General features: G+C 40.9%; 2 protein-coding genes across 10 annotated transcripts in view; one reads left to right on the plus strand and one right to left on the minus strand.

Moving 5' to 3' along the window:
• Positions 1 to 258: 258 nt before the first annotated feature.
• The window catches only part of MSS51 (MSS51 mitochondrial translational activator), a 136,106-nt gene continuing 123,139 nt past the window's right edge, over positions 259 to 13,225 (minus strand). For all 9 annotated transcript variants that reach the window (XM_056536481.1, XM_056536482.1, XM_056536488.1 and 6 more), the window contains one exon: positions 259 to 590. Coding sequence is in view for 1 of the 9 variants with exons in the window: in XM_056536488.1 (XP_056392463.1) it covers positions 473 to 590 (118 nt within the window). In the remaining 8 variants the exon portion in view is untranslated. The remainder of the gene's footprint in view (positions 591 to 13,225) is intronic.
• Positions 591 to 13,225, plus strand: part of LOC130285180 (cytoplasmic phosphatidylinositol transfer protein 1-like) — a 69,688-nt gene continuing 57,053 nt past the window's right edge. The window contains exons 1-2 of the mRNA XM_056536491.1: positions 591 to 682; positions 11,587 to 11,668. Of these exons, the coding sequence (XP_056392466.1) occupies positions 603 to 682; positions 11,587 to 11,668 (162 nt within the window). The 5' untranslated portion in view covers positions 591 to 602. The remainder of the gene's footprint in view (positions 683 to 11,586; positions 11,669 to 13,225) is intronic.

The raw sequence follows: 13,225 nt of genomic DNA on the forward strand, positions 1-13,225 counted from the left end.
TATATAGGAGCAGTATTATAGTAGTTATATTCTTGTATATAGGAGCAGTATTATAGTAGTTATATTCATGTATATAGGAGCAGTATTATAGTAGTTATATTCTTGTATATAGGGAGCAGTATTATAGTAGTTATATGCTTGTATATAGGGAGCAGTATTATAGTAGTTATATGCTTGTATATAGGGGTAGGATTACAGTAGGTTTACTCTTGTATAAAGGGGGGCAGTAATATAGTAGTTATAGTCTTGTACATAAAAGGCAGTATTATAGTTTTTTTTAACTCACTCCTCACCCTGGTAGATTACTTTATTAGCTTTGTTGTTTATTATCAGTTTCTGATCACGGATCTTATAGATTTCTATCTCCCGTATCTTTGTTCCTCCAGGGTTTGGGATTTATTTGGAGTATTTTTGGAGGAGATTTTACACTGTAACATTTTAGCTCCATTACATATAAACCCAGTAAACCGTGTCAGCGTCCTCTGTAATGTAGGTCAGGATCTTTGGTATACTCGGTCTTTTGTATTCTCGGTGATCGGGTTAAGGAGACGGGTAATTGGCCGTCAGATGACTTTGTGCCGGAGCCGCTCCTGCGGGATATAATGAGAACAGAAAATTCCTTTAATCCAATGTTAACAGGAGCCGATTGGTGGCGAATTATTGGACATTCTGGATTATCAAACTAATGCTAATATAAACTATTCAGATTTTATTCAGAATATATTATTTGTTATATCATTTATATGACACTGTTATGTAGTCATTGTATTAAGGGCACAGTATGAGTGTATGGTTTTTGACACTGTATGAGGGTAATGTTTTTATTCCTCTATATAGTGAACAAATAAATAATACTACATACAGTAATAAATAATAGTCCTAAACATTGAGCACATTAAACTGCTATACAATGCCTGCATAATAGTGCAATATACTGCACACATAACACTGCCATACAGTGCCTACATAATAGTACAATATACTGCACACATAACACTGCCATACAGTGCCTACATAATAGTACAATATACTGCACACATAACACTGCCATACAGTGCCTACATAATAGTACAATATACTGCACACATAACACTGCCATACAGTGCCTACATAATAGTACAATATACTGCACACATAACACTGCCATACAGTGCCTACATAATATTGCAATATACTGCACACATAACACTGCCATACAGTGCCTAGATAATAGTACAATATACTGCACACATAACACTGCCATACAGTGCCTACATAATAGTGCAATATACCGCACACATAACGCTGCCATACAGTGCCTACATAATAGTACAATATACTGCACACATAACACTGCCATACAGTGCCTACATAATAGTGCAATATACCGCACACATAACGCTGCCATACAGTGCCTACATAATAGTACAATATACCGCACACATAACACTGCCATACAGTGCCTAGATAATAGTACAATATACTGCACACATAACACTGCCATACAGTGCCTAGATAATAGTACAATATACTGCACACATAACACTGCCATACAGTGCCTACATAATAGTACAATATACCGCACACATAACACTGCCATACAGTGCCTACATAATAGTACAATATACTGCACACATAACACTGCCATACAGTGCCTACATAATAGTACAATATACTGCACACATAACACTGCCATACAGTGCCTACATAATAGTGCAATATACTGCACACATAACACTGCCATACAGTGCCTACATAATAGTACAATATACTGCACACATAACACTGCCATACAGTGCCTACATAATAGTACAATATACTGCACACATAACACTGCCATACAGTGCCTACATAATAGTACAATATACTGCACACATAACGCTGCCATACAGTGCCTACATAATAGTACAATATACTGCACACATAACACTGCCATACAGTGCCTACATAATAGTACAATATACTGCACACATAACGCTGCCATACAGTGCCTACATAATAGTACAATATACTGCACACATAACACTGCCATACAGTGCCTACATAATATTACAATATACTGCACACATAACACTGCCATACAGTGCCTACATAATAGTACAATATACTGCACACATAACGCTGCCATACAGTGCCTACATAATAGTACAATATACTGCACACATAACACTGCCATACAGTGCCTACATAATAGTACAATATACTGCACACATAACACTGCCATACAGTGCCTACATAATAGTACAATATACTGCACACATAACACTGCCATACAGTGCCTACATAATAGTACAATATACTGCACACATAACACTGCCATACAGTGCCTACATAATAGTACAATATACTGCACACATAACACTGCCATACAGTGCCTACATAATAGTACAATATACTGCACACATAACGCTGCCATAGAGTGCCTAGATAATAGTACAATATACTGCACACATAACACTGCCATACAGGGCCTACATAATAGTACAATATACTGCACACATATCACTGCCATACAGTGCCTACATAATAGTACAATATACTGCACACATAACACTGCCATACAGTGCCTAGATAATAGTACAATATACTGCACACATAACACTGCCATACAGTGCCTACATAATAGTGCAATATACTGCACACATAACACTGCCATACAGTGCCTACATAATAGTACAATATACTGCACACATATCACTGCCATACAGTGCCTACATAATAGTACAATATACTGCACACATAACACTGCCATACAGTGCCTACATAATAGTACAATATACTGCACACATAACGCTGCCATACAGTGCCTACATAATAGTACAATATACTGCACACATAACACTGCCATACAGTGCCTACATAATAGTACAATATACTGCACACATAACACTGCCATACAGTGCCTACATAATAGTACAATATACTGCACACATAACGCTGCCATAGAGTGCCTAGATAATAGTACAATATACTGCACACATAACACTGCCATACAGGGCCTACATAATAGTACAATATACTGCACACATATCACTGCCATACAGTGCCTACATAATAGTACAATATACTGCACACATAACACTGCCATACAGTGCCTAGATAATAGTACAATATACTGCACACATAACACTGCCATACAGTGCCTACATAATAGTGCAATATACTGCACACATAACACTGCCATACAGTGCCTACATAATAGTACAATATACTGCACACATATCACTGCCATACAGTGCCTACATAATAGTACAATATACTGCACACATAACACTGCCATACAGTGCCTACATAATAGTACAATATACTGCACACATAACACTGCCATACAGTGCCTACATAATAGTACAATATACCGCACACATAACGCTGCCATACAGTGCCTACATAATAGTACAATATACCGCACACATAACACTGCCATACAATGCCTAGATAATAGTACAATATACTGCACACATAACACTGCCATACAGTGCCTAGATAATAGTACAATATACTGCACACATAACAATGCCATACAGTACCTACATAATAGTACAATATACTGCACACATAACACTGCCATACAGTGCCTACATAATAGTGCAATATACTGCACACATAACACTGCCATACAGGGCCTACATAATAGTACAATATACTGCACACATAACACTGCCATACAGTGCCTAGATAATAGTACAATATACTGCACACATAACACTGCCATACAGTGCCTACATAATAGTACAATATACCGCACACATAACACTGCCATACAGTGCCTACATAATAGTACAATATACCGCACACATAACGCTGCCATAGAGTGCCTAGATAATAGTACAATATACCGCACACATAACACTGCCATACAGTGCCTACATAATAGTACAATATACTGCACACATAACACTGCCATACAGTGCCTACATAATAGTACAATATACTGCACACATAACGCTGCCATACAGTGCCTACATAATAGTACAATATACTGCACACATAACACTGCCATACAGTGCCTAGATAATAGTACAATATACTGCACACATAACACTGCCATACAGTGCCTACATAATAGTACAATATACCGCACACATAACACTGCCATACAGTGCCTACATAATAGTACAATATACCGCACACATAACGCTGCCATAGAGTGCCTAGATAATAGTACAATATACCGCACACATAACACTGCCATACAGTGCCTACATAATAGTACAATATACTGCACACATAACACTGCCATACAGTGCCTACATAATAGTACAATATACTGCACACATAACGCTGCCATACAGTGCCTACATAATAGTACAATATACTGCACACATAACACTGCCATACAGTGCCTAGATAATAGTACAATATACTGCACACATAACACTGCCATACAGTGCCTACATAATAGTACAATATACTGCACACATAACACTGCCATACAGTGCCTACATAATATTGCAATATACTGCACACATAACACTGCCATACAGTGCCTACATAATAGTGCAATATACTGCACACATAACACTGCCATACAGGGCCTACATAATAGTACAATATACTGCACACATAACACTGCCATACAGTGCCTAGATAATAGTACAATATACTGCACACATAACACTGCCATACAGTGCCTACATAATAGTACAATATACCGCACACATAACACTGCCATACAGTGCCTACATAATAGTACAATATACCGCACACATAACGCTGCCATAGAGTGCCTAGATAATAGTACAATATACCGCACACATAACACTGCCATACAGTGCCTACATAATAGTACAATATACTGCACACATAACACTGCCATACAGTGCCTACATAATAGTACAATATACTGCACACATAACGCTGCCATACAGTGCCTACATAATAGTACAATATACTGCACACATAACACTGCCATACAGTGCCTAGATAATAGTACAATATACTGCACACATAACACTGCCATACAGTGCCTACATAATAGTACAATATACCGCACACATAACACTGCCATACAGTGCCTACATAATAGTACAATATACCGCACACATAACGCTGCCATAGAGTGCCTAGATAATAGTACAATATACCGCACACATAACACTGCCATACAGTGCCTACATAATAGTACAATATACTGCACACATAACACTGCCATACAGTGCCTACATAATAGTACAATATACTGCACACATAACGCTGCCATACAGTGCCTACATAATAGTACAATATACTGCACACATAACACTGCCATACAGTGCCTAGATAATAGTACAATATACTGCACACATAACACTGCCATACAGTGCCTACATAATACTATACACTGAGTACCTCCAGCTGTTGCAAAACTACAACTCCCAGCATGCCCAGAAAGCCGCTGGCTGTCTGGGCATGCTGGGAGTTGTAGTTTTGCAACAGCTGGAGGCACCCTGTTTGGGAAACACTGCACTAAGCACATGACGGGGGAACACAGCGAATACATTATACTGCCATATAGTGCCGAAATGGTAGCGCTATGGCACAGTGATAAAGACACTCAAAACCTGTTGCTGAGTTGCCCATAGCAACCAATCAGATCGCTTCTTTCATTTTTGAAGAGGCCTCTGAAAACGGAAAGAAGCGATCTGATTGGTTGCTATGGGCAACTCAGCAACAGGTTTTGAGTGTCTTTATCACTGTGCCATAGCGCTACCATTTCGGCACTATATGGCAGTATAATGTATTCGCTGTGTTCCCCCGTCATGTGCTTAGTGCAGTGTTTCCCAAACAGGGTGCCTCCAGCTGTTGCAAAACTACAACGCGAGTGAATACATTAGGCAGGCTCCCCTTTTAGTGTGAACGTTTGGAGATTGTCCGCCATGACGGTGACACAGACCCTATTGTGGCCCCATGACAGATCTTCAGGTATGGATTATTAATCAGGATTTCTTGGCCGGTATTGATGAGACCTCGGCAGGGAGCGCGGTGTGATAGGCCGGGGGGGGACGGATTATAATGGCGCACACCGTATCACAACCACGTTCTTCCTATAATGAGTCAACACATGAGTCACCGGGACCACGGTGATTGGGTTACGTGATGTCACCGATCGGTCGCTGACTGACGTTACTAAGGGAGTGGTGTCACAGCAGTCCCCCATCTCCGCTGACGTCTGCTGGGTCATGTCCATCATACAAAGATTGGCTTCCTACTACAGACAGTATCACACATCATAGGCTTAGATACATGGCTCAGTAGACAGTATTGGACATAATGGGGGAGATTTATCAAAACCTGTCCAGAGGAAAAGTTGCCCAGTTGCCCATAGCAACCAATCAGATCGCTGCTTTCATTTCGCAGAGGCCTTGTTAAAAATGAAAGTAGCGATCTGATTGGTTGCTATGGGCAACTCAGCAACTTTTCCTCTGGACAGGTTTTGATAAATCTCCCCCAATAGGCTTAGATACATGTCTCAGAAGACAGTAGCACACATAGTAGGTTTAGATACACAGCTCAGCGGACAGTATTACACAAGGCAGACCTAGAGACTCGGGCTTAGATGACAGTATCACACACAAAAGGCTGAGATACACCAGCTCATTAGACAGTAACACACATGAAAAAAAACAGTATTATACATGATAGGCTTAGATACGTGGCGCAGTAGACAGTATCATACAATATTAGGTTTAGATACACAGCTCAGCGGACAGTATTACACAAGGCAGACCCAGAGATTTGGGCTTAGCTGACAGTATCACACACGAAAGCTTAGATACCCCAGCTCATTTGATAGTATTACACATGATAGGCTTAGATACATGGCTCAGTAGACAGTATCGTACATAATAGGTTTAGATACACAGCTCAGCGGACAGTATTACACAAGGCAGACCTAGAGACTCGGGCTTAAATGACAGTATCACACACGAAAGGCTTAGATACACCAGCTCATTAGACAGTAACACACATGAAAAAAACAGTATTACACATGATAGGCTTAGATAAATGGCTCAGTAGACAGTATCGTACAATATGAGGTTTAGATACACAGCTCAGTGGACAGTATTACACAAGGCAGACCCAGAGACTCGGGCTTAGAAGACAGTATCACACATGAAAGGCTTAGATACACCAGCTCATTAGACAGTATGAAAAAAACAGTATTACACATGATAGGCTTAGATACATGGCTCAGTAGACAGTATCGTACAATATTAGGTTTAGATACACAGTTCAGCGGACAGTATTATACAAGGGAGACCCAGAGACTCGGGCTTAGAAGACAGTATCACACATGAAAGGCTTAGATACATCAGCTCATTAGACAGTAACACACATGAGAAAATAGTATAACACATGATAGGCTTAGATACATGGCTCAGTAGGCAGTATTACACAAGGCAGACCTAGAGACTTGGGCTTAACAGACAGTATCACACATGAAAGGCTTGGATACATCAGCTCATTAGACAGTAACACACATGAGAAAATAGTATTACACATGATAGGCTTAGATACATGGCTCAGTAGACAGTATCGTACATAATAGGTTTAGATACACAGTTCAGCGGACAGTATTACACAAGGCAGACCTAGAGACTCGGGCTTAGATGACAGTATCACACACAAAAGGCTTAGATACACCAGCTCATTAGACAGTAACACACATGAAAAAAAACAGTATTATACATGATAGGCTTAGATACGTGGCGCAGTAGACAGTATCATACAATATTAGGCTTAGATACACAGCTCAGCGGACAGTATTACACAAGGCAGACCCACAGATTTGGGCTTAGCTGACAGTATCACACACGAAAGCTTAGATACAGCAGCTCATTTGATAGTATTACACATGATAGGCTTAGATACATTGCTTATTAGACAGTATTGTACATAATTGGTTTAGATACACAGCTCAGCAGACAGTATTACACAAGGCCGACCCAGAGACTCGGGCTTAGATGACAGTATCACACATGAAAGGCTTAGATACACCAGCTCATTAGACAGTATGAAAAAAACAGTATTACACATGATAGGCTTAGATACATGGCTCAGTAGACAGTATCGTACAATATTAGGTTTAGATACACAGTTCAGCGGACAGTATTACACAAGGCAGACCCAGAGACTCGGGCTTAGAAGACAGTATCACACATGAAAGGCTTAGATACATCAGCTCATTAGACAGTAACACACATGAGAAAATAGTATAACACATGATAGGCTTAGATACATGGCTCAGTAGGCAGTATTACACAAGGCAGACCTAGAGACTTGGGCTTAACAGACAGTATCACACATGAAAGGCTTAGATACATCAGCTCATTAGACAGTAACACACATGAGAAAATAGTATTACACATGATAGGCTTAGATACATGGCTCAGTAGACAGTATTACACAAGGTAGACCTAGAGACTTGGGTTTAGCTAACAGTATCACACATGAAAGGCTTAGATACACCAGCTCATTTGATAGTATTACACATGATACGCTTAGATACATGGCTCAGTAGACAGTATCGTACAGGTTTAGGTTAGATACACAGCTCAGCGGACAGTATTACACAAGGCAGACCTAGAGACTCGGGCTTAGCTGACAGTATCACACATGATAGGCTTAGATACACCAGCTCATTTGATAGTATTACACATGATAGGCTTAGATACATGGCTCAGTAGACAGTATCACACATGATAGGCTTAGATACATCAGATACATTAGACATTAACACACATGAGAAAATTAGATTCTCGGGCGCAATGAACAGTATCACAGAATAGGCTTAGATACAGATGCTCAGCAGACGTGATAGGCTAAGATCAGTGCTCTCCATACAGTGTGTCTCCAGTTATTGCAAAACTACAACTCCCAGCATGCCTGGACAGCCTTCGGCTGTCCAGGCATGCTAGGAGTTGTAGTTTTTCAACAGCTGGAGACACACTGTTTGGAAAACAATGGCTTTTAGATAAGCAGCTCAGCAGACGGTATTACTGAGACATGTATCTAAGTCTTTCATGTGTAATACTGTCTTCTGAGCTGTGTATCTAAACTTATTATGAGCGATACTGTCTGCTAATCAGTGTTTTCCAAAGAGTGTGCCTCCAGCTGTTGCCTTCTGCTGTCCAGGCATGCTGGGAGTTGTAGTTTTGCAACAGCTGGAGGCACACTGTTTGGAAAACACTGGCTTAGATACACAGCTCAGCAGACAGTATTACTCATGATAGCCTTCCACTTTTTAATACCTAGTAAACATTATCACAGAATAGGCTTAGATACACATGCTCAGCAGACATGACAAGCTTAGATACACAGCTCATTACACATGCAGCTTTAGACTCACCCGCTCAGGAGTCAGGGTCACTGTGATAGGATTAGATACATTGGTCAGTAAAAAGGTATCACACAAGATTGGCTTAGATACACTGGTTCAGCAGACAGTATAAGAAGTGATAGGGTAAGGGATAGGATACACAGCTCAGCAGATAGTATCAGACAACATAGATTCACAGACTGGGAATCAGCAGACATGATCACACATTAAATGCTTAGATACATCAGCTTATTAGACAGTATCACACATGACAACCTTAGATACACTCTCAGCAGACAGTATCACACATGACAACCTTAGGTATACTCTCAGCAGACAGTATCACACATGATGAGCTCAGATACACTCTCAGCAGACAGTACCACACATGACAACTTTAGATACACTCTCAGCAGACAGTATCACACACGATGAGCTCAGATACACTCTCAGCAGACAATACCACACATGACAACCTTAGATACACTCTCAGCAGACAGTATCACACATGATGAGCTCAGATACACTCTCAGCAGACAGTATCACACATGACAACCTTAGATACACTCTCAGCACAGTATCACACATGATGAGCTCAGATACACTCTCAGCAGACAGTATCACACATGACAACCTTAGATACACTCTCAGCAGATAGTATCACACATGACAACCTTAGATACACTCTCAGCAGACAGTATCACACATGACAATCTTAGATACACTCTCAGCAGACAGTATCACACATGATGAGCTCAGATACACTCTCAGCAGACAATATCACACATGACAACCTTAGATACACTCTCAGCAGACAATATCACACATGACAACCTTAGATACACTCTCAGCAGACAGTATCACACATGATGAGCTCAGATACACTCTCAGCAGACAGTACCACACATGACAACCTTAGATACACTCTCAGCACAGTATCACACATGATGAGCTCAGATACACTCTCAGCAGACAGTATCACACATGACAACCTTAGATACACTCTCAGCAGATAGTATCACACATGACAACCTTAGATACACTCTCAGCAGATAGTATCACACATGACAACCTTAGATACACTCTCAGCAGACAGTATCACACATGACAACCTTAGATACACTCTCAGCAGACAGTATCACACATGATGAGCTCAGATACACTCTCAGCAGACAATATCACACATGACAACCTTAGATACACTCTCAGCAGACAATATCACACATGACAACCTTAGCTACACTCTCAGCAGACAGTATCACACATGATGAGCTCAGATACACTCTCAGCAGACAGTATCACACATGATGAGCTCAGATACACTGTCAGACAGTATCACACACGATGACCTTAGATACACTCTCAGCAGACAGTATCACACATGACAACCTTAGATACACTCTCAGCAGACAGTACCACACATGACAACCTTAGATACACTCTCAGCAGACAGTATCACACATGACAACCTTAGATACACTCTCAGCAGACAGTACCACACATGACAACCTTAGATACACTCTCAGCAGACAGTACCACACATGACAACCTTAGATACACTCTCAGCAGATAGTATCACACATGACAACCTTAGATACACTCTCAGCAGACAGTATCACACATGACAACCTTAGATACACTCTCAGCAGACAGTATCACACATGACAACCTTAGATACACTCTCAGCAGACAGTATCACACCTGATAACCTTAGATACACTCTCAGCAGACAGTACCACACATGACAACCTTAGATACACTCTCAGCAGACAGTACCGCACATGACAACCTTAGATACACTCTCAGCAGACAGTACCACACATGATAACCTTAGATACACTCTCAGCAGATAGTATCACACATGACAACCTTAGATACACTCTCAGCAGACAGTACCACACATGATAACCTTAGATACACTCTCAGCAAATAGTATCACACATGACAACCTTAGATACACTCTCAGCAGACAGTACCACACATGACAACCTTAGATACACTCTCAGCAGACAGTACCACACATGACAACCTTAGATACACTCTCAGCAGACAGTATCACATATGACAACCTTAGATACACTCTCAGCAGACAGTACCACACATGACAACCTTAGATACACTCTCAGCAGACAGTACCGCACATGACAACCTTAGATACACTCTCAGCAGACAGTACCACACATGATAACCTTAGATACACTCTCAGCAGACAGTACCACACATGACAACCTTAGATACACTCTCAGCAGACAGTATCACACATGATGAGCTGAGATACGTTGCGGTGCTTACTCTTCTGTGTTTCTTAGGTTTCTCTCGGAGGTGACCGGCGGCGGTGACAGAATGCTGGTGAAGGAGTACCGGATCTGCATGCCCCTCACCACAGAGGAGGTGAGATATACATATACAGAATACCGCCACACAGTGCCCAAATAATAGGCTATATATCACACCTCTAGATGTTCCAAACTATAGTAAAAGATGCAGTTGTTATTTTTTTTGACCAAACAAAAGTTTTTTATTGTGATAATTTTTTATTTTTTATCTTTTGCTTTGTTTTTTAACACCTTATATTATTTTGGCACTGTTTGGTACTATTATCTATATATTATACTTATAACTCAATATTAATACATGAAGTACTGTAAATGGGTATTATGTGAGCACTCTATGGTGGTATTTTACTACTTTTTAGCTCTATTAGGGTACGTTCACACGCTATTTGTTTTTGTGGGTTTTCCGCTGCGTATTTGAAAGTGGGCGGGCTCTTCTGGGCTGTCTGTAGCAGGTTTTCCACAGAGGAATTCACGCTGCGGAAAATCCGCCGCAAGCCCCATTGAAGTCAGTAGGGACTGCGGCGGATTTTCCACAGCGTGAATTCCGCCAGCGGAAAATCTGCTACGGACAGCCGAGAAGAGCCCGCCCACTTTCAAATACGCAGCGGAAAACCCGCAAGAACAAATAGCGTGTGAACGCACCCTTAGCCGGGGTTCACACGAAAATGTTCAAAATGTCCGCCCAGAAAACACAGGCGAACATTCCACACATCTGACCGGCGCTAGGACCGCTCAGAAATGCCACCGTCTCATAGACAGCAATGCATTTCCGAGCAGAACAGACAAGAATTTTTGCAGCAAAAACATCTGAAACCAATGGGACTCTGCTGCAGCCGAATGTCCGTGTGGAATATTGGCACGGACATTCTGTTGCGTGAACACGGCCTTAAAAGGGGTACTCCACTGGAAAACATTTTCTTTTTTTTTTAATCAACTGGTGCCAGAAAGTTAAACAGATTTGTAAATTACTTCTATTAAAAAATCTTAATCCTTCCAGTACTTAGTTGCTGTATCATCCACAGGAAGTAGTTTTCTTTTTGAATTTTTTTTTTCTGTCTGACCACAGTGCTCTCTGCTGACACCTCTGTCCATGTCGGGAACTGTCCAAAATAGGAGCAAATCCCCATAGGAAACCTCTCCTGCTCTGGACAGTTCCTAAAATGGACAGAGGTGTCAGCAGAGAGCACTGTGGTCAGGCAGAAAGGATATTCAAAAAGAGAAGAACTTCCTCCGGATGATACAACAGCTAATAAGTACTGGAAGGTGGAGATGAGCGAATTTACAGTAATTCGATTCGTCACGAACTTGTCGGCTCGGCAGTTGATGACTTTAGTCTGCATAAATGAGTTCAGCTTTCCGGTGCTCCCGTGGGCTGGAAAAGGTGGATACAGTCCTGGGAAAGAGTCTCCTAGGACTGTATCCACCTTTTCCAGCCCGCGGGAGCAACGGAAAGCTGAACTAATTTATGCAGGATAAGGTATCAACTGCCGAGCTGAGAAGTTCGTGACGAATCGAATCACTGTAAATTCGCTCATCTCTACTGGAAGGGTTAAGATTTTTTTTTAATAGAAGTAATTTACAAATCTGTTTAACTTTCTGGCACCAGTCGATT

Source organism: Hyla sarda, chromosome 8 (assembly GCF_029499605.1).
Source record: "Hyla sarda isolate aHylSar1 chromosome 8, aHylSar1.hap1, whole genome shotgun sequence".
Lineage (NCBI taxonomy): Eukaryota > Metazoa > Chordata > Amphibia > Anura > Hylidae > Hyla > Hyla sarda.